The following is a 23,508-nucleotide window of genomic DNA, read 5'->3' as shown; positions in this document are numbered from 1 at the left end:
AGAACTGAGGGTGTAGATTACATACGTATGTCTCTGTTAAAGCCACTTAACCACGTAAGGGACTGCTCTCCTTAGAAGACCAGGGAGCCCGTCTGTAATGACCACAGCTGAGTCTCACTGGGGTGCAGGTGACCCAGGCTGATGTCTAGCTCCAGGAGAGCTTGCTGAGTTGGGGGTGGGGGTGGGGCATCTAGTCTGCCTCTAGAGGCCTGAGTTTATCTTTCAGTAAAATGAGAGGACCTGTCCCACATCACTGCCTCAAAGGGAGGAACATCTACAATCAGCTAACAAATGCACAAGTGCCTACTGGAGACAATTCCAAAGTACATGAGATGGTAAATGTGGTGTGTGGTCATCTATGATATTGACAGCCCCCAATAACCACACCTCCTGGTGTTCCCTGCTCTTGTGGAGTCCCCTCCCCAGGAATCTGGGCTGATCTTTAACTTGTTTAACCAACAGAATGCAGTGGAAACGACCCTGTGCCAGTCCTGACCTACACCTGGTAAGATCTGGCCACTCCTGCAATCTGAGTCATCATCATGTCAGATATCCAGCTACCCTGCTGGAGAACCACCTGGACAAAGGGAGAGATGCCTACTTATCCAGCATCCTAGCTGAGCCCAGACCCTGGCTGGCCTGCCACTTGAATGAATCCACACCAGTGACCATCGGCAAGACCTGCAGAAGAAACCCCCAGCTGAGGCAGCCAGCCCTGATCACAGAATCCTGAGCAAATAAAATGATTTTGCTTTAAGCCACTGTGGTCTGGGACGGTTTGCTGTGCAGCAATAAACAGACGCATGGTGGTTATCCTGTGTTCCCCTTCTGTTTTCGATTAGTATCCTCAAATATTAATGTGCACACGGACCACCTGAGGATTTGGACAAAATGCAGATTCTGATTCCGTAGGCCTGGGGTGGGGTGGGGCCCGGGATCCTGCCTCTCTAAGCTGCTCCCAGGTGATGCTGCTGGTCTGTGGGCCTCACTCTGGGGAGCAAGGTGGTGTCACTCTCTCTTGCTCTCTGACAGTCTATGCTCAGCAGTCACACACCAAGCAAACAAGGCAGTGTTTGGAAATCAAATCATTTTCACCCATGCAGAATGATCTAACCCAGCCACACCTCAAACACAAGGAACAAATCTACTCTTGCTGCTCTCATAGGCCTGCGATTACAGTCGTGAACAAAAACCAACCCCGTTGTCATTATCTTTCCATTCCTTAACTAAAGAATCAGAAAACAATTAAGTGTTCCTGATGAACAGTTCTGCTTTTCTCCAATTCAATTAGCTTGTATTAATTACACCTTTTCTAGTCAAGGTGTTATCAACTGATAGGGTAAGTGCATGCTGGGTTTCACTCATGAAGTGATTGATCCTACTTACCAACAAGGTTTTTAATTAACTGAGCAAATTCTAGTATCGTATGTTCTTCTGGATTCCCCTAAGGAAGAAAGATTTCTGGTTATACATGTAATTAAAACAACCACCACCACATTCATGTCTTCAAAGATGTCTGTGGGCTGACTCTGACATCTTAAAAAATCACCAGACTCTCCTGCCTGCCTACGTAACTTCATTTGCGCTTCAAGCTTCACTGTGCTCTAAACTCTTCAAGATGATGTTTATTCAACCTGGCAAAGTGCCAAATGTTCCTATCTTTACCTTTGACCTTTAGACTAATTGTCATTTTCTGATAAGCTAATGTCTTATGAGAACATACATTCACTCATTTAATTATCAGGACAATTTCCATGTCTAATTAACTCTGACTTCAGTGGCACCTGGCATAAAGGTTTGAGTATGCAAATTTCACCCTCCTAAGAAATGTGTTTCCTTCTCCACGTACTGTGTTAACAATTCATGTTAATGCAAACTTCCAAAACTTGCACACGAAAGCCACAGCAGAAACAAAATGCACTAACAAGAAGTGTTCTGGGTAAGCTGGAGGGGCACCCTTGGTGCATTTTATAAAGCGAGCTGACTTTCATTGGGCCACCACTCAGCAGTTTGTCATACTGTGGTGGCTTACATGTTGCTGTGATGCTGGAAGCTACGCCACCATTATTTCAAATACCGGCAGGGTCACCCATGGTGGACAGGTTTCAGTGGAGCTTCCAGACTAAGACAGACTAGGAAGAAAGGCCTGGTGATCTTCTGAAAATTAGCCAATGAAAACTCTATGGATCACTAGATATTGTCTAAGACTTTGCCTCACTTACTTTGGACGTGTTATCAGGAGGGACCAATTACTGGAGAAGAACATCAAGTTTGGTAAAGGGGAGGGCCAGCGAGGGTGAGGGAACCCGCAATGAGACAGACCAACGTAACAGCTGCAACAACAGACTCAAACATACCAAAGACCATGAAGACGGTACAAGACCTGGCAACGTTTTGTTCTGTTATACGTAAGGTTGCCATGAACGGCGGGGATCAACCAGCAAGCAAGGGATGCACAGGCTTCCTTGTGCTTACTTACTAATCTATAGTGCACAACTTCAGATGGGTTTCACCAGATCAAAGATGTGGTGAAAAACAGGTGAGAGTGTGTACTCCGGATTGGTAAAAAAGCCCAAGGAAGCCCAGGTGAACCTTGCTTACTGGATAATCAGCCCTGGCCATGAATCAGAGCCGAGTCTATGGCAACTAACAATAAGTTTGGTGGGGGCTGGGGTGAGCTTTAAAGAAAAACATTTCCTCCTTTTCTTTCCTCCATTACACATTAGAGAAGCCACTGCCCCCTCCCCTTCCCAGCCCTGTTTCTCTAATTTGTACCTCCATCCATCATAAAGTGTGGTCTGACAATTACATACATACGTGTGTGTGTTTATTTTATACAATAATATGTATTATATACTCTAAGAACTCAAACACTCTCTACTCCCAGTTTCCTAGTTTACCCAAAGCTAGAAGGTAAGAGAGGCATGAAGGACCTGATAACCTGGGCCTATCTATGAACTCGAAGAATTACTAGCAAAGTGGAGGGAATAGGAATTTTGGGAAAAGTGGCCCCGTCTTTATCAGAGCTCCTGGCAGACAGACACAAGCTTCAGACCTTAGGGGAGATAGGTTTCTGAGAGAGATGGGAGCCCTCTTGTGTCCCTGGGCTAAGACCCCACCCAAAATAAGAAAAGAAGAAACGTGGTATCGAAATAAAATAGTGTGGCTGCTTAGGGAGATCACGTGAACGTGCACATTTTAGAGGGCATGCAGCAAAAACACAAGGGTAAGGATGGCATGGACGTCTAAAAAGCATCAGGTGGGCAAATGCTCAACATGACGTGAGACTTGGAAGACAAGCTCTGTTTGGTTTTTAAACGTACACCTCAAAACAAGTTGTGTTCAAAAGTCCGTCACAGCAGCACTGGGCTGCCACGAACCTGTGCACGCTCCCATGAGGGAGCGACTACTCCGGGATCCTCCACTTCCTACTAGGTAACAATTTCCCACCAACAAAGAAATGGTATCGAATGTGCTTAAGACTACTGGTCGCAAAGAATAGTACACATAAAGGCTTTTGACTGAGGTCATTAGCAAGAAATAAGCAGGCAAGGCCGCACCTGTGAACCTGGGAAGCTTAAAACATCAGAAACAGTAAAGGTGGTTGAGGAGAAGCTTCTGAAATGGACTTTAAGGCTCAGTCACCAGATACCTTAAGGTCAGGCAGTGAGTGGGAAGGAGGCTCCCTACAGAGCTAACGGGCTCTTGTGCTGGTTGCCATCGACAGAAGTAGAGTATCTAGTATAGTGAACAGTACACACGGGACACCTCGTATTTTAAAACAGAATAAAACTACTCCGAAGACAATCGCCGGGAGGGCAAGGGAATCCCAACATGACATGATCCCTGGCTAAAGGAGCTCAAGAGAGAAGACGTGGGGGATATCACTGCACTCTTCAAATTCTTGGAAAGCTATTGCATCACAGAAGCATCAGACTAGTTCCCAGTGGCCCCCCAGACGGAGAAATAAGGCCGATGAGGACACTGTGCAGAGAGTAAGACTTGAGTTCACCATAAGGAAGAACTGTCTGTCTGTCAGAACTGACCAAAGATGGAATCAAGTGCTCTGAGGAGAAGCAAGTCCACCAGCACTGGAAGTGTTCAAGGCTGGATGAGAGACTCGGCAAAACAACTTTAATACTCTTTCGACGTGGAGGTTCCATGACTATAGAGAGCAATGAAGCCGAAAGAAGGTCATCTGTACAGCTGAATTACAGATGCAATTAGTAACGGGAAAATGTTCTCTCTTAACCATGTCCACCTTCTAAAAACTCATTTACTCACGTCTTATAAAGCTTGCCTGCACATTAAATAGTGTCAGGAGAAAGGAATGCACGCAAACACTGTCCACCTGCTACACTGATGGGCTTTACGAGCGTTCAGACCCTTCAGGTGGAGGGAGTTAGCTTAGCGCTGATGATGCCTCTCACTAACGTCTTGCAGACATTTTATTTTTTTGTACACTCTTTGTTTTTGTTTTCTCTAGTATTCTGCCAATAACAAATACGCATGTGCTAACAGTGCCGATGGCTGATAAGGAAAAGGCTGATGGTCACCATGGTTTCACAAAAGGATCAAACGCTCAGATGTTCTGGAGAGAGGGGCAGGAGGTAAGTAAGTACTCACCAGGTTGACAGGGCTGCTGACGTTGCTGTTCATCAGAGCCACAAGCCCGTTCACGAGATCACTGGAAAAGAAGAAAAAGACCAGCTCAAGCGCTGTCTGCGGAACACACACTCGCGCTGAGCACCACACGCAAGCCCCAAGGAAGTTATCCGCTCTCCCACAGTAAAACATAAAGGAAACCCCAAACTGACAACTGAATGTCAACACCAAATCCTACAGGTTAAGAGGGTGCTTATATAACTTATGGATGAAATGATATGATGCCTGGGATTTGCTTTCAGTGGGTGAGGGCGTAGATGAAACAAGACTGGAGGTGAGTGATGGGGTTTGATTTCTCAACTTCTGTATATTTCTGAGATATCTTAACAATTAAGATCTAAAAATAAATGAACATATGCATACAGAGAAAAAAGATGGGAGTTTATACAAGTGTCTGATGAAAGTCCATGTTTAACGTGAAGCTGGGTACCTGGCCCACTTGAAAGCAGATGATTAAAAAATAATAAGGTCCACTGAGATGAAAGAACTTCAGTATGTGACCCCCAAACTGGCAAACCACAAACAAAGCCAAACAACACTGATTGTTGAAATAAACAGAGCATTGCTCCCTCTCCCCCAGCCTTCAATTCACACCCCCACCCCCAAAACTCCTCCCATGAAACGGTCAGGGATATCTGGATGTTTCAGATGGGGTGTGACCGACTTGGCCATGAGGATGAAGAGAAGTAAGCAAATGTTCGCTTACCAAGGTTTGGTGCTTATTTTCAGAAGCTTTAAATTGTGGCTCTGTTAAAAAAAAGTTACTTCGTAAAAATGACACCTCACTGTTACACACAAATGCTTTCTCTATTTTAATCAGCTCTATTTCTGAAAAGGCTTTTAAATTCCTGTCGTGGTGATCCAAATGAAATATGTTTTAAAATGTCTCCCTCCTCCTCCAGCCATCATTAAAAAGAGGAGCAGGTTATTATGGGTTATAATCAACTTCCAAAAGACAACCTGAGGTGGCTTTTGCTTTCATCCTAATTAAAAAAAAAAAAAAAACTTTTGGAGGGGTATTTAGTAAACTGTTTTTGCCTTGTCATTGATAACAAATGGGTCCTTTACATAAACACACTCACAGTGTTCTCACAAATCAAGCACAAACGCACATATCTGCTGGCCTCTGATGGTTTCTCTTTTCTAGAAACTGGCAAAAAGTCACTTCATCACTATGGCAGTGATCACTATGTCACAATGCATCTTCTATGGCATGTGTCTGCATTATTCATAGAAAGACATTAAAAGCTGCCATTCAGTAGCATTCTTCACATTTTTTAATATTGAAACTAGGGGGATTCAATGTTACACTGGAAAACGACGCATTCTTATGCAGTCATTTGCACTGGGGCAGGAGAGAGCGGGCAGGCCAAGCATCTTTTCTATAATCAACTGGCAACTTTTAAGGTCAAAATTGTGTAGATCACGCTCATTTAACCTGAAGCTCTGGAAAAGTGTCATTTTGACAAAGTGACTTTTTCAAAAAACACAGCACGCCTTTGTTATGTGAATGAGGGCACAATCTGATCGTGTAAATATCAAAGAGCGCCATGCCAAAATGTCAATGCGTATGATCACTGAGACCTCAGAAACCCGGAAATGCCATAGGAAGGCAAGCATGGAGTTTGGAAACTGTTCATTTCGTAGTTGGCAACTACAGATTCAGACATGTTTGTGCATTTTCACTGTGAAGTTAAAAAGTGTCAGTTTCTAAAAAAAATAGGGCTATTAACAACAGCAAAACGTCGGTAAGTTAATTGTCTCAGTTAACTCCTGACCAACCAGAGCCATACGCGGGGAAAATCCATGCCCTGAGTTTGGTAAGATATTGAAGCCTCGTTATCTGAGATTCCACTCACAGGACACCTGAGAATACAATCAGCGTGGGACAGTAAATAACGTTGTAGTATTTATGAAGAAAGGGTTGTGGAAGAGGATTATCGACAACATTTCCAGGGTAACTACATAAGCTCTCTTTCCAGGTGGCTGGTTTTTGTGTGTGACGGTACCTGTGCCCGTGAACTGTACCCACTAAAGCAAGCCTGGCACCAAGGACACGTTTTGTCTGAGCTGGGAGAGCACTTGACAAATGTATTGCTGAAGCCTGAAAATATTTTAAGCACCAGCACAAAAACATCTCTGAAGCTATTAAAAAAAAAAAAAAAAAATTTGTATTTGATGTCTTTGAAATAAGAATAAGAACTGGTGCAAATTAGCTTCCCTTTTATTGCAAAAATTCTCATTAGTATGTTGGTGGTATTAAAACCAGAGAAATTTTTTGGGAGGGGGCATTGATAAGGTAGTTCAAGTCCACTCAACGTAACTGAAATCTGCAAAACTGCTTCAAAAAAAGTACATGGATTTCGGGTGGGTGAAGTAGGGTGGATGAATGCATATTATTATGAAAAGATGGAACTCAAAACACAGACGTCCTATTAATATGGTCTCAGTACAGAAATAAAAACCAGTTGCCATCAAGTGGATTCCAACTCACAGCAACTCCACAGGACAGAGTAAAACTGCCCCATTGGGTTTCCGAGGAGCAGCTGATAGATTGGAACTGCCTACCTTCTGGTTAGCAGCCAAGCTCTTAACCACTGCGCCACATGGGGCCCTGATGGCACAGTGGTTAAGAGCCATGGCGTGCTACAGCTGGGAACCAAAATGGTTGGCAGTTCAAATCCACCAGCCACTCCTTGGAAACCCTATGGAGCAGTTCTACTCTGTCCTATAGGGTCGCTATGAGTCAGAATCGACTCCACGGCAACGGGTTTAGTACAGAAATGCGCCACAATAATCATAGCTTTCTTAGAGCCCGTGGTGCCTGTATTAAGTGCTTTAACGTAAAAGTCAGGTCTGATAGAAATAAAACAATCCTAGAGGAAGGCCAGTTGTCATGCCCTGGTTAAATGGTCCTGAGAATGTTGTTCTACCTATTTGGGCAACAAAGTGGGCTAGTTATACTTCAGGGCTTTTTCCTTGCATCATGATACTGACGGATGGGAGGAAAAACCACTGACCATTATATGTGTTTCACACCTTTCTTTTGGACTAAAAGTGAAGTTCAAGAACACTTTCAGCAAAAATCAACAGTAGTTGTATTTAGTTATTATTATTATTATTATTTTTTTTACTAGTTGTTCCATTTCTTAAAGGGACTTCCACCCAGAACCCTCACACAATCAGATGAACGTATATATGGTTGCTCTGGCTGAAGGGAGAAAAGAGAGTGAGGGGTCTTCCCAGACCTGTACCCCCTACTCACCACCTCACCCCTACCGGGCTCCCGGGATGTCCCAGAGACATCAAGAACAGCATTTCCCAATTAACAGGAATTCCAGGGTATTTGCATTAAAGAGTGAAAACATATGGTGCCAAAATACAGAACTGAATTTTACAACGATTTAGGGTACCAAAAACATTCACAGAATTTATAATAACCGGTAATACTGGAAAGTACTTTGGTATACCAAAAAAAAAAAAAACAAACCACCGAACCCACTGCCACAGAGTCAATTCCAACTCATAGCGACTCTATCCAACAGAGGAGAATTGCCCTATAGGGTTTCCAAGAGCAGCTGGTGGATTCGAACGGCTGACCTTTTGGTTAGCAGCCAAGCTCTTAACCACTGTGCCAACTTTGGCATACACAACTGTTTATATGCTACATCTCTCAGGACCCAAACTGCATTTTAAAATTAGTTTCCAACTGAATTGACCAGCAAAATATTAGAGTTACAAGTATTTGCAAGAAAACAAAAATCACCGAACTTTAAAAAAAAATTCTTCAAATATATTTTTATCTGCATTTAGTTTCAGCACAAAGTTCGACAACTTCGAACATTCTATCTTATCGCATATCCTTAATGAGGGCAATCTCATCCACCCCTGAAAGCCATATTTAAAATGGGTCGGATTTCCTGATTTGTAGGTTAGTTGGATAATTAAGGTCATCTCTCAAGTCTGCTTGTACTGAAATCACTCGTCACCCTCAGAGCTGAGCATATTCACCTAATAAACACTAGGTGGCAGTAAAAGCTAAGACTGAGTCACTGGACGCTGGACCGCGGACTGCTACAACAAAGCAAGCTTTAGTATACAGATATGAATGCAAATTTTCAGTTACACAGAACTGCAAGAGCTTTTCCATCTTAAGACTAAAATTAACTTTCAACCAAACCAAATTACTAGGGTCTCTCTCAAAAATAGCTAATTAACTGATAAAACAGACATTGGACTGTTAAGTTGACATGCTTCTGTGTCCAAATCATTGCTCAGGCTAAGCTAACATCCCGCCAGGGTGCGCTTCATGCCATACAGACAGAACAAACATGTCTTACCTCACGTACTGGAATGCCCTCGTCTGAGATCCGGATCCATACACCTAGAAGGAAACAGAAAGTGAGGCCTCCTGAAAAAAAACCACACCATTACCAGAAAACGGGGTTTCTTAAAATTCCAGGGGGACGGATTGATCTCAAACTTGATATCCAAAGGAGCACTGATCCTGACTCAAACGATCCTGATCTACATCTCACACTTTGTCCTTCGAGATTATGCCCCAACAGTGAGAAGGCAGCAGAAACATCTAACAAACGCGTATGTAAAGTTTCCCCTCAAAAAACGCTATCCAAAAGAATCGGCTTCTATTCGAATCTTATAATGTGTCAGGCATTACACTGGGTTCTGGCACCGTGATTTCAGACTCCAGGTAGGGTGTCAGACCCATATATACAAACAGTAATCAATGCACTTAACCAGCTGTTCTCAGCTCTGGCTGCCCAAGAGAACCAGGCAGGTGCTCAGCTCTAGACAATTCTAGAGACTCTCTGGGAATGCGGGCCAGGCATTTCTCTCTGCATTTTTAAATCTAGCTCCCCAGGTGATTGATTCTAAGTGCAGCCAAAGTTGAGAACCACCACAGGAGACTCTGGCTCTAAAAGAAAGAGGCAGCAGGAAGGAGGGCGTGGCCACACCGTCCATTCTGTGCCCACTGTTTTCACACCTCTATGCCTTGGCTCATGATCATTCCTCTGCCTGCTGTAAGTCCACTCATCCACTTCTCCTCCTGGCAAAACGCTCCTCATCTTTTAAGGACCAGGTCAAATGCCACCTCCTTGGAAAGCTTCCTGAGTCCCCAGGAGACAACGAACTGCCGTCCTTGGTGCTCTGAAGTCCTTTCCTCATCTTCTACCCTATACTAGTCACACCCATCTTCCCCGAGCCCTGGACTGTGAGCTCCCTGAGGACAGACTCGTGTCTGACTCATCCCAGCAGTACTGGTGCCCAGCACAATGCCTGAACAATACCTTGTGGATTCTGTAGCTTATACCACAGAAGGATCCTCTGAGATTGCTAACCCTATAGTCACAGACAGCGGACAGACACATAGAGTTTTTTCTGGCTTGCTTGCGATGGAAAGAAGGCAGCTGGGAAGAGGGACTGCTTTCCAAACCTGACTAACAATCCTGGACCTTCCCACTAGCCTCCCACCAGCAAAGAGGAGTCGGTGGTCAGCTTCAGACAGCACCGCTTCTCAATGCGGCTTCCAAGAGTGCATCCACCAGATTTGAGGAGGACGAGGGGAAGGAAAGCATGCCTCACACATCCCGAATGCTTCCCTGCCCCCAACAGCCAAAGGCTTAAAGGGCTGTTTCTGTCATCTTCATAATCACTTACATGTCAATGTCACAGGTAAACCGGTGCTACCTATTTAGGTTACGTCCTTCGGGGGAAGGCCACGCAGTGAGAAAAGCTGGGGAATACAGACCAATGGTGGTTTCTGTCTACAAGACACAAAAACTGCTGCAACAAATCTCAGTCAAGGAAAACTGAGGAAACACACGGGTGGGCCTCTTAGAAGCAGACTGTATTTCCTTGACAATTCTGTCTGAATCTGATTCTTCAGCCTCACTGAAGCTGATGACACATTCAGGCAAGGCAGAAAGAAGGCAATGCATCTGATTAAGTAGGAGAGAAGTCTCATTCATTATCACACTGCCAGTCCCATCATTCTAGAAATCCACTCTTCCCCCTGGTGGTGTCCTACGGGTCCATCTCTTCTTCTATTTTTTAAGAACAATTGTATTTTAGAGATGCGGTCACTGAACGTCAGTGGTGGAGTGGCATGCACCCCACAGAGTGGAAGTGAACCTGACCCACAGGTCAGTATTCCTTTCCCTACCCACTGCATCCATAACCACAGAACTGCCCAAGGTTCCACTTTCCAAGTCTGGCTCGTAAGCTGGCACTGGCTATTCTCCAAGCTCACTGTCACATGGGTATCAGGTTTAGGCAAGACCCCTTAACTCAAGCTACACTGCTTCTTAGTGGGTAGGTCTGTGGGTGTGCTGCTATCCTTTTGTTCATTTGCATATGTACCAGTCATTTTTGGGTTTGGGTGGTCAATGCTGAAGGTGTGCAGACACACCTCCCTCTACTTTCTTTGCATCTTCCAGCCATGCTCAGTCAGGGCCAACTGGCAATAGTGGGTCTGCAGGTCTGCTCGTGTGTTCTGGAACATTCACAGAAAACCCACTACAAATGGAGAGAGGCAATGGTGTTCAACAAGCCCGGTGAAGGCTTGGTCTTCAGTCTAATCTAAAGCTCGGCAGGACCCCTCATAATTGGCATGTCCCACTCATGCACCATTTCACAGAGTTGAGTCCACACAAGAAAAGCCAGAAGTAGCTTTGGTCCCACCCGAACCTGCTGATCTCCTGGTGTGGGAAGGAACTCGACCCAGGGCACTGGCTGGGATGGTGAAGCAGGGCTGCCAAGAATCATGGCAAACACTGCTCAATGAAATGGAAAAAGGGAACTGTGATGTACATACTCAGTAGCTTGAATTTCCCCTAATTCCAAAGAGAGGTTGTCATGGATTGAATTGTGTCCCCCCAAAATATGTGTCAACTTGGCTAGGCCACGATTCCCACTATTGTGTGATTGTCTACTATTTTGTTATCTGATGTGATTTTCCAAGGTGCTGTAAATCCTACCTCTATGATGTTAATGAGGCAGGATTAGAGGCAGGACTCAATCTACAAGATTAAGTTGTGTCCTAAATCAATCTCTTTTGAGATATAAAAGAGAGAAGCAAGCGGAGAGACACGGGGACCTCATACCACCAAGAAACAAGAGCCAGGAAAACAGCACGTCCTTTGGACCCGAGGTTCCTGTGCTGAGAAGCTCCTTAACCAGGGAAGATTGATGACAAGGACCTTCTCCTAGAGCCAACACAGAGAGAAAGCCTTTCCCTGGAGCTGGCGCCCTGAATTTGGACTTCTAGCCTCCTAGACTGTGAGACAATAAATTTCTCTTTTTCAAAACCATTCACTTGTGGTACTTCTGTTACAGCAGCACCAGATAACTAAGACAGAGGTTAGAGCTACAACTGGGAAGTCCAAAAAGGCTCCTAAAGACGGAAATAACTGGCAGTTTGGTGTGTACCACCTCGTTCAGTGCTTTCAGTGGGGAGAGGCCCACCAGGAGGCCAGGTGTCTTCAGAGAGTGAAAAGCAGGCACACCTCTCCCACCTGCCTCCAGGGCCCTCCTCCCCGAGGATGCACCCAGCCACGCTGGCACCTCCTTGGCCATCTCAAGGTTCGGGCAGCGGGAGCTGGGCTGCAGGCACCACACCTGTGCGAGCCTGACCTGCTCCCCTAAGGTCTAGTCACAAAAGTCCTGGCAGCCTCCTCCTCCAGACTTCCATCTGCTAAATCTCACTGAAGTCCCACTTGATGTTCTTATGGCAACTGGGTGAGGGAAAGGGAAGTCTCCATCACAGGAGGAAGCAACCAGCAAGGGGCTGTGGCAGGAATGTGCAGACCCACAGACCTCCGCTGCACAGCTCCCAGGTGCTCTGCTCATGGGGTAGCCTATGAAGATGTGCTCAATGCTGTGTGTTCAGCCAACATGCAATGGGAATGGAGGCCCTGGGGTTGTGTATCAAGGACTCTTCCTTCCTGGAATCCTTAGAAAGTGATGCTGGCTTTTAGTTTCTATAGCATATCATATCCTTCATCTAGATTTTGGTTTAAATAACCCTCCCTATACTGCTAACACGTGCGAGAAAGATTTACAGCTTTGGAAGCCCTACAGGACAGTTCTACTCTGTCCTACAGGGTCACTATGAGTCGGAATCGACTCAACAGCAGTGGGTGTACCACTAACAAGGAGCCCTGGTAGCACAGTGGTTAAAGCACTCTGATGCTAACCGAAAGGTCCTCGGTTTGAACCCACCAGCAGCTCTGCAGGAGAAAGATGTGGCCAGTCTGCTTCCATAAAAATTACAGCCTTGGAAACCCTATGGGGCAGTTCTATTGTGTCCCATAGGGTCAAAATGAGTTGGAATCGACTTGACGGCAACAGGTTTTTTGGTTATACCACTAACACATTATTCTGCAACATAAGGATTTATAATTCACATATATTAATATTCGCCGTGTGTGCTAAATGCAAAAACGAAAAGTAAAAAACCAAAGAGGATGTGTATGTGTATGCCACACCCCCAAGAGCCCTCCCTGACCTCTATCATGCCCCGGAAGTCTTGTGCAAGTCCCTCTTACAGCGTTTCTCAGACCACTGCAGTTAGGTATCTGCCCTATATTTCCCTGACCCTACGACTCAACAGCAATGTGGTTTTCTTGGGGGGAGGGGAGAGGTTATGATAAGGCACTTGTCATGATTTGAATTATGTCCCCCCAAAAATGTGTCTGTCAATTTGGCTGGGCCATGATTCCCAGAATTGTGTGGTTGGCCTACATTTTGCGACTGTAATTTTATTTAAAGAAGATTAGGGTGGGATTGTAACACCACCTTTACCCAGGTCACATCCCTGATCCAACGTAAAGGCAGTTTCCCTGGGGTGTGGCCTGCACCACCTTTTATCTCTCAAGAGATAAAAGGAAAGGGAAGCAAGCACAGAGTTGGGGACCTCATACCATCAAGAAAGCTGTGCCGGGAGCAGAGCACGTCCTTTGGACCCGGGTCCCTGCGCAGAGAAGCTCCTAGTCCGGGGGAACACTGAAGAGAAGGAGGCCAACAGAGAGAGAAAGCCTTCCCCTGGAGCTGACGCCCTGAATTTGGACTTTTAGCCTACTTTGACTATGAGGAAATAAACTTCTCTTCGTTAAAACCATCCACTTGCGGTATTTCTGTTATAGCAGCACTAAATGACTAAGACGGCACTCAAGGGCAGAGGGCCCTGTTCTATTTAAGAACTTGGCACAAAGTAGGCATTCAGAAAGTTTCAGGACATGAACAGCAGAGATCTGCTGCTGAAAGCTGGCACTCTGTACAGCCCCCTGATGCCCCCTTATTTTCCTCCTAATATAAGATAGTATGAAGTTTAGAACCTTTGGCTTCACTGCACAGAATGGGAGAGATGCAAGGAGATGTATGAAAAAGAGTCAAAGTCATTATTAGAGACTCGAGTAATCAGGGCCAAGTTCAGGTCAAAGCGGTGTGGTGTGGCGTGGCGTGGCGTGGCGTGGCGTGGCGTGGCGTCGCGTGGCATGGCAAGTTAGAAACGACCCAAGAGGCAGCGAGCAAGGCAGGCCTGGGGAAGTGGTGGCCAGGCAGCAGAGAGCGCACAGGTAAGCACGGGCCACCTCTCTGTTCTGTTCACCACATCGCTCTCCTACTACTGCGTCCTGTGTGGCTAAGACCCCATGGCATTTCTCCATGAATAAAAGGCCCAGTGTTAGGAATCACTTCAGACATTACAGTATTGCGAAGAATGGGAACTACTATACCAACTCTGAATTGGTCTTAAAAGAACAGTTCTTCAAAATTCCCCTTCGGAAAAACAGCCAGCAAGTTTTCAAAAAGAGACAGACCTGGATTCAAATCCCAGTTCTGCTACATCTGGCTGTTCCCGGATGACTTCATCTCAATGAAGCTGTTTTCTCATCTATAAACTGGAAAAAATCGCAGTACTGGGGCAAAACAGAATTAAACCCTACTGTGAACGTGTGTGCGCGCGTGCGTATTTTAACTGAACTGCATCTCCTCAAAATAAACTCACTAAGCTAGCTTCATCTGAACCATAGTCACCTATTTTCTAAGCCTACTAAGCGGGAACAAAATATTTTCTGAGCTTCTGTTTCATTCAACTTAAACAGAACTTCAGAGCATGACTTACGGAGCCTAGGAATATATCCCGAGTCATCGTAACAGACATCTGCTATGGCAGGGACTCAAGACGCTCAGACGTGCCAAAACAATTATCTTTGCCAAGGGATAAGATAACAAGAGCTTCTGAAAAGAAGCAGCTGGAAGGTAAGAGATGACATTAACTCAGCTCGGAAGAGGGAAGCTAACATATTGAATTGTTTCCCATGATCGCTAACGAGATCTTCAGCGTTAGAAATTGTATATTGGAAAAACAGCAGAAAGGGAAAAAGATGGACAGACACATTTGTTTATTACCCTTCTTAATCAACAAAGTATTCTCAGAGGTGAGCTGGGCTGAAAGAGTCGTGAAGTATGATCCTTCCCACAAGACTTCCCCACAGAACCATCTGGCAAAAGCTTACAAAAGCAAGAAATAGTAACTTGATTGGACAGAAAAGGATTAAAAGGCTAGCGATTTCATCAAGCTACTGATGGGAAATATTCTGCGTGATTAAAGGAAAAGAAAACGCATTCTGGAAGGCCCTCCGACGGACTCATCCCTCCGTCCACCAGAGGAGTCCAGAAGTCTAAGCTAAGCATGTTCTGTAACTCACCACACTCACCGACGGCACCAGCGATCTTTTTCTTCCGTCACGGGCACAGAAGCTTGCTCGGCATGAAGACAACACATAAATTATGACTGTCTGCCAACAATACGTTTATTCTTGTGGCAGGCCAGGGGACTCGCTCTCCTACCTCCCCCTGGGCCCTGGCTGCTGCCAAGGCTGTGATAAATCAAGAAGCTGTTTCTTGGAAGGCTTTAAAACAGTTTACTCTACAAACAAAGCAGCTCTGATCTCGTGATGTAAGGAAGCCTTCCTGAGTGCAGTGGCTGAAATAAGCAGCAGGGATATCACTCAAGATGAGAAATTCTCAACAGAGCAGCTAGACTGGGGGGCTGGGGGGCTGTCTTGGTTCTCTAGAACCTTGGAACCCCAAAAAGCAGGCAAGAGGGCAGCACCGAATGATAGTAAATTTCACCTCCTAAGTGACAGCTAGTTGTTTGTCTCCGTCACGAAGGAAGCGGCCACCCGTAAGCGCAATCATTACTTCAACCAACATGTACTGCGTGCCTCCTAGGGCCCAGGCGCTCTTCCAGGAGCAGTGAATACAAGAAATTACTGATGTCAAGAAGCTTACACTCCAGCAACGATTAGGGGATTGAACAATTAATATTTCAGTTGGTGGTAAGTACAATAAGAATAGTAAAAGCATGGTTAGGAGGGATAGTGATGGGTGGGTGTTATTATATATAGAATGGTCAAGAAAGACTCCTCCAATGAGGTGACAATTGGGCAGGGACCTGAGAAAAGTGAAGAAGTAAGCCTTGAGACAGAGAGGGCAGTGGTGATTCAGGGGTAGAACTCTCGCTTTCCATGCAGGGAGATTCAAGTTCGACTCCCAGCTAATGTACCTCATGTGTGGCTGCCACCTGTCTGTCAGTGGAGGCTTCCAAGTTGCTATGATGCTGAACTGATCGAGACTACAAAGGACTATGAAGAAAGGCTTAATGATCTACTTCCAAAAAATCAGCCAATGAAAACCCTATGGATCACAATGGTCTGATCCCATGTGCATGGGGTCGCCATGAGTCAGGGCCAGCTCGACGGAAGCTAACCACAACCACAACAAAGCCCTGAGAGAGTCTGGAAGCATGGAGTAGTGCTGAATGGGCTGGGTCTGAGGAGTAGCTGGGGGCAGGTGGGGTTGCAGAGCTGGTGGCAGCAGGCGGGGTGGGAATTACGGAGGGAAGAGTAAGGACTATGGATTGTACTCTGAATAAGACGAAAAGACATTGAAGATTTTGACTTCTTTTTAAAAGAATCACTCTGGCTGCTGGGTTGAGAATATACTCAACAGAGAGAATCAGACCAGTGAGGTGAAGAATTAACCTCTTACCCAAAGAGGGGTCTGACCTTTGTTCCTGTGTCCTGGGAGGTGATCTCTAGGAAGAGTATCTTTGTTTACCTGGAGCCTTTCTGATTTATGATTGACTGGGGCTTTGGGCCACATGGTATCCACTCTACCTCCAGAGAGGCTGGAGACTAAAGTCAGCCACGCAAGCAGTCAACCACGTCTACGTGATCCAGCTCCAAATAAGAACTCTGGACACCAAGGTTCAGGTGAGCTTCCTTGGTTGGCAATACTCTGTGCATGTTGTCACACCTCGCTGTCAGGCAGGATGGGTTAACGGGTCTGTGACTCCACGGCCCATCCTAGACTCTGCCCTGCGTGCCTCTTCCCTGGGCTGATTTTAATCCGTATCCTTTTGCTGTAATAAACTACAACCATGAGTGTAACAGCTTTAGGTGAATTCTGTGAGGCTTTCTAGTCCATTATTGAACCTAAGGACAGCCTTGGGGACTCCTGAACTTGGAACCAGTGTCAGAAGTGAAGGAAGTCCTGTGGACTGCTCCCTCTAATTTCACAGAAGACTATGGTAGTAACCTGAGAGAGGCTGGGAGCAGGGCAGCAGTAGGGGAACAGGGTGGATTCTGGATTTATTTAGAAAGCAAAGCCATTAGGGTCTGCAGGTTGATCAGATGTGTAGGGTGTGAAAAAGAGGAGCCAAGTTTGATGACAAATAATCTGTCTCGAAGCACTGAAGGAATGCATTTACCGTTTACTGCGAAGTGAAGGACAAGAACAGCCAGTCTGGGACACAGGAAATCTAGAACTGGGGTTTGGATTCATGTTCCCCCCTGTAATATGTTAAGCAAAACTCATCTATAAAATGTGCTTTGCTCTGGGGGAGCCACACCATATTGTAACAGACTAAGTAAGCTTTTTGTTCTAATGGTGGTAGACTGGCTAACACATACAAGAACAATAACCACCACAGAGAATAGTGATCAAGACTGTGGGCTCTGGGGCCAGGCTCCCAGGGTTCAAAACCAAGCCAACCACCTTTTGGCTGTGGAAGCTTGGGCAATTTATTTAACCTCTTTGTGCTTCAGTATCTTCATCTGGAAAATGAGGGTAACATTATCTACATCCCACAGATTTGTCAGATGATTAAATGAGTTAATAAATGTAAAGAGCACAGAACAGTGCCTGGCACACACTAAACCATCTTTATCTAGATAAATGACGGATAGGTGAATGATAAATAAATCAATAAATGATAGGTAGATTGAAAAAAAAAAAAGGTTGCCATCGAGTTGATTTTGACTCATGGCGACCCATGTGTCAGAGTAGAATGGTGTTCTATATGGTTTTCAGTGGCTGATTTTTTGGAAGCAGAGCTCTAGGCCTTTCTTTCTGTGTGGACTCGAATCTCTAACCTTTCGGTTAGCAGCTAACTGGCACATTAACCATCTGTAACAATCAGGGACTCCAAATAGGCAGACAGACAGATAAATGGATAGATAAATACAGATGAACAGATGTCATTTTCTTTTTTCCTAGAATATCCCAGTTGATAAGCAAATCATTCTGCAGAACCTCCCAAGTAACAGAATGGTTTCAGCTCTGGACACCCACCAAACACTGAGCTTTTAAGACATTAGGAGGCTACAGACTGAAAGAACAAAGAAGTTGAGGCAGACAAGCAGGAAGAGGAAAGAGAAGCAGAGAGGAGACGGGAGGAAAAGAATGAGGATTCAGCAAAACTGAAGAAAACCAACGATAGGTAATCAATACCCCACTCCCTGAGCATGCCAAGGGCACTCATCCTTGAGGGAGTTAAGAGACCTCTGCTTTGTCCCACAGCCAAAGGGGGAGCTGAGTGTGTGTGTGGAATGAACGGCCATCCGTGGCCCCACAGCCTGTCAGAGGGTCTGAAGGCAGGCGATCAGAATCAGCACGTTATAGCAGATTTCCTCAACACACGTCAGAACCGGTGACCCCAGCCACCCACGTCAGAATCTCCGCATTGGGCTCCAGAAGCTTCCCTGGGGTGCAGAACAACTGGCAAGAGAAGGAGTGCTTGTCAGATATTCCCAAGTGCCCAGACCTGACCCAGCTCATCTCCACTTCCCTCTGACGTGGTTTTACTTCTCGGCAATCTGAGAGGCGCTAAGTAAACACACACCCCTGGCTACAGCCAGCATGGCAAGAGAGTTGGGAAAGGTCTCTGCAGGCAGGCTCCTGCAGACAGACCCTGAGGAACTGGCAATGTGGACAAAGCCTACAGGCAGCTGTCCTAGGGTATCTCTGGGCTCGGTAGAGGCAAGGTGACTCAATCATCTCATCTGAAGGATATAGACACAGCTCTGCTGGATTCTACCCACCCGCCTTCCCTCCTCTTCACTAAGAAGGTTAATCGGGGACAGAGGCATGCACAGAAACACACGTGCACAAAATGCCAACTTCAGAAATGCCGTTCCCCAAATCAAGAGTTTCGCATCTTCCATTGTTTGTAGGCCAAGTCCAGATTTGGGGTGCAGAGCGGACCTAGGAAAACACCACGTGCCTCCTGAGGCAGGTACGCACCGTGAGTGGCTCCCCCTGGAGGGCCTGCAGGATGAAGTTGCTGACAACCCGTCCGTCGTTCATATGCATGCGTGGCCCGAAGGTGTTGAATATTCTCGCCACTCGTACTTCAACTCCTTCCTGAAACAAAGGAAAAAAGGAAAACGTGTTTCGCCTCACCATCTGCATTTATGTTCTTTACATTTCCAGTGCCCTGCACATAAAATGTGTCAGAAAGCCTTCTGCTTTTCATTCCAAAATGAAAGTCGACTTTTACGTTGTTCTGATTATTTCACAGCTCATCATAAACAAATTTAGAGACTCCACGTAACCTGTTGCCGGCGAGCCAATTCCGACTCATGGTGACCCCGTGTGTTTCACAGCACAACTGCACTCCATGGGGTTTTCAACAGCTGCAATCTTATGAGAAAGAGCCCTGGTGGTGCAGTGCTCAGCTGCTAACTGAAAGGTCGGAGGTTCTCACTCACCAGTTGCTCTGGGGGAGAAAGATGTAGCTCTGCTCCAGTAAAGATTACAGCCTTGGAAACCCTAGGGAGCAGTTCTGCTCTGTCCTATAGGGTTGCTATGAGTTGGAATTGACTCGACGGCAACGGGTTTGGTTTTGGGTTTTGGAATCTTACGAGAGTAGATCACCAGGCCTTTTCTTATATGGTGCCACTGGGGGGATCTGAACTGCCAACCTTGCAATTAGTGGTTGAGAGCAAACCGTTTGCACCACCCAGGGACTCCACCAGGTTATACCAAAGAAAGCAAAATGTGTCCCGCACTTCACAACGGAAAGGTCATCACCATTGACATTCTGGCAGAAAACTTTGGAGATGGCTAAATAGTGCAAGGAAAAAAAATGTGTTTAAATAAATTTATTTTCAGTAAATAACTATTTTCCCAAATGGGATCATGCTATGCATACTCTTTAATAATCTTTCTCACATAATATGTTGTACAAATTTATCACTCCATGGAGACTTAAATGTCAATGAATGTTTGATAGCAGGCAAGAAGGAAAACAAGAAAGTGCTTTATCTTCGGAACAGAGGGACATAAAATAAAGGTTCTTAAAAGAGCTACGAGGAATCTTCTTGTTATTGCTGTTAGCTGCCATCAAGTCGGCCCCCAACTCATGGTGACCCCATGTACAATGAAACGCTGCCCGGTCCTGTGCCATCCCCATGATTGGTTGTGGATCAGACGCTTGTGATTCAGAGTTTTCACTGGTAGATTTTCAGATGCAGATCGCCACGCCTTTCTTCCTTGTCTGTCTTAGTCTGGCCGCTCCACTGAAACTTGTTCAGCGTCACAGCAACACACAAGCCTCCACCGACAAACGGGTGGCAGTTGCGCATGAGGTGCATCGGCCGGAATTGAACCTGTCTCCTGCGTAGAAGGGGAGAATTCTGCCACTGAACCATCAATGTCCACATTATATTGAATTTCAAGTTAAAAAAACCAAACCCACTGCTGTCAAGTTGACTCCGACTCATAGTGACCCTGTAGGACAGAGTAGAACTGCCCCCATAGGGTTTCTAAGGCTGTAAATCTTTATGGAAGCAGACTGTCACATCTTCCTTCCACGGAGCAGCTGGTAGGTTTGGACCGCTGACCTTGTGATTAGCAGCTGAGCACTTAACCACTGCACCACTAGGGCTCCTTCTACTACAATCCTCCCCCAATCTGTCACTTCTAGCCTGCCTTAATTCTGCCTCCAAAGTCTAGAATGTCCTTGCTGCCACCACTGGGTCCAAGCTGCCATCACTCAGGTCAGACTATCAAAGTCTGAGCTCTCCACCTCCTCCAATCTCGCCTCTACACACAAGAGCCAGAGAGATTTTTAAAACATTTAATTGGGTTCTTCTGATCCTCTGCTCAAAATCCTTTAGCTGTCTTAGTGTAAAGACTGAAAATATCTAAATCTGATAAGGCCCTGCCCACCAACCCGTCCTCACTTCCCATCGCTGCCCCTGCTCACCATGAGCCAGCCACCTTGGCCTCCGTCTGCTTCTCAAACATCACTCTTCTTCTGGCCCTCCCACCTGCCACCCCCTCTGCCTACATCATCCTCACCCCACTCACTCCTCCTCAGCCTTCAGCTCTCCACTTAAATACTATCTCCTCACACAACATACAAAGCCCCCCCACCCCGCCCCATTAGCCTGTGAGTCCCTGGAAGCAGGGCTCTGGCTTTTGTGTGTGTATGTGTGTATAAGTATACATAACCAAAGATACACCATTTCAACAATTTCTACTTGTACAACTCAGGGACATTGATTACATTCTCCAAGTTGTGCTACCATTCTTGCTATCCTTTTCCAAATGATTCCACCACCATTATCTTAAACTCACTGCCCCCTAAGCTTTCCATGCAATGTGTAGAATTGCTGCTGTCAACTTGATCTCACATGCATAATTCTTTACAAGAGCACACTGCTCAAAGCAGATGGACTTTTTATCAAACGTGTGTCTGGTTGCCTCCATGAGCAACTGCCTGGCTACCAAACCTTTTCATCGAAGATTCTACAGAAGAATCCTGATCCAAAGGGGGGAAAATGTGGAACAAAACTTCAAATTGTGGCTTTTTTTTAACCTTTGCCCATCAGAGGCTGGTATGGTGCCTGACATATAGTAGGAGGAGCCTGAACATCATGTCCCAGAATGAACAGGGGAGGCAGAGAGGGAAGAAAAGTGTCAAAACCTTTATGTCATTAAGTATGTGGATGAACACACCCAACAGCCACCTATTACCTTTCCATTCTTCTGTTGTTTCAGGCTTAGTCCACCCCTTTTTTGTAATGTACTTCGGGCGCTGGTCCTCATACCTCTGGACTACTCCACTGCTGCCCCATTGCTTTCCCTTGTCCACTGACTAGGCTAACCTGTGGCTACACAAGCTCATTTCAGGGGGTGCTCAGAGCCTCATTTGCCTTAAATTTGCACATAGGTCAGTGGTTCTCAGAAAAGGTACCAAGACACGTCACTGTCAGTTGTGAGGTTGTCGCAGCTAATGTGTTACTAATTGTGGTTAAAAGCAGCACCAATGTTTGTAAACCTTTTTCTTTTCTTTTTTTTAAAATTAGAACAGATTCAAGGACTTCCTGTACTTCACTATCTCTCACTGTGTGCTGGGAATGAAACACACCCCAGGGTATGTGCATGGGGGCAAGCCCAACAACTGAACATCAGCCCTGGTCAGGACCCTCTGCTTCTCCAGCTCTGTCTACTCAAGGACCGGGTACGGTCCATCAACAGGTCACATAAACAGAAAAGCTCTTATGCCTAAAACAGAATCAATTTAAAAACAAAAACATCTCATTTTAGAAATCCACTCTACAAAAAGAGCTATAAATAGGGACAAGGATTTATGGTATGTCCGTGTTAATGCAGTATTATTTATATTAGTGAAAAACTAAAGACTTAAGAACCCAATAAAGGAAATTAGTTAAATAGCTTGGAAAAATACACACTAACATTGTTTAAAACGGTCATTTCTAGGTGGTGGGACTATAGATGTTTATTTTCTTCTATGTATGTTTTCATATTTTTCTTTTTCTATAACAAACAAGTATTGCTGTTGTAATCAGGAAAAGCATATTTTTAAAATATATAATCAGAATTCTACCAAACTTTCAGAGAAGAGTTAACACTACTACTACTAGAGGTATTTCAGAGCATAGAAAAGGATGGAATACTCCCAAACTCATTCTATGAAGCCAGCATAACCCTGATACCAAAACCAGGTGAAGACACCACAAAAAAAGAAAATGACACACCAATAGCCCTCGTGAACACCCAAAAATCTGCAACACAATTCTAGCCAACAGAATTCAACAACATATCAAAAAAATAATTCACCATGATCAAGTGGGATTTACACCAGGTATGCAGGGATGATTCAACATTAGAAAAGCAATCAATGTAATCGATCACATAAATAAAACAAAAGACAAGAACCACATGATCTTATCAATTGATTCAGAAAAGGCATTTGACAAAGTCCAGCATCCATTCATGATAAAAACTCTCAACAAAATAGGAATAGAAGGGAAATTCCTCAGTATAATTAAGGGCATTTATACAAAGCCAAAAGCCAATATCATCCTAAATGGAGGGAGTCTGAAAGCACCCGCCTTGAGAATGGAAACCAGACAAGGGTACCCTTTATCACCACTCTTATTCAACATTGTGCTGGAGGTCCTAGCCAGAGCAATTAGGCTAGAAAAAGAAATAAAGGGCATCCAA

The 23,508-nt window shown here is 45.3% G+C and overlaps 1 protein-coding gene across 1 annotated transcript in view; it reads right to left on the bottom strand.

The window, feature by feature from the left end:
* UXS1 (UDP-glucuronate decarboxylase 1) overlaps positions 1-23,508 on the bottom strand; it is a 111,293-nt gene that overhangs the window by 2,738 nt on the left and 85,047 nt on the right. The window contains exons 10-13 of the mRNA XM_012555736.2: positions 19,276-19,395; positions 9,006-9,049; positions 4,627-4,687; positions 1,391-1,444 (exon numbers count right to left, since the gene is read on the bottom strand). Of these exons, the coding sequence (XP_012411190.1) occupies positions 1,391-1,444; positions 4,627-4,687; positions 9,006-9,049; positions 19,276-19,395 (279 nt within the window). The remainder of the gene's footprint in view (positions 1-1,390; positions 1,445-4,626; positions 4,688-9,005; positions 9,050-19,275; positions 19,396-23,508) is intronic.

The sequence above is a fragment of the Trichechus manatus genome, unplaced genomic scaffold (assembly GCF_000243295.1).
Source record: "Trichechus manatus latirostris isolate Lorelei unplaced genomic scaffold, TriManLat1.0 scaffold00004, whole genome shotgun sequence".
Taxonomy (NCBI): domain Eukaryota; kingdom Metazoa; phylum Chordata; class Mammalia; order Sirenia; family Trichechidae; genus Trichechus; species Trichechus manatus.
This window is presented reverse-complemented; position numbering and strand designations above follow the sequence as displayed.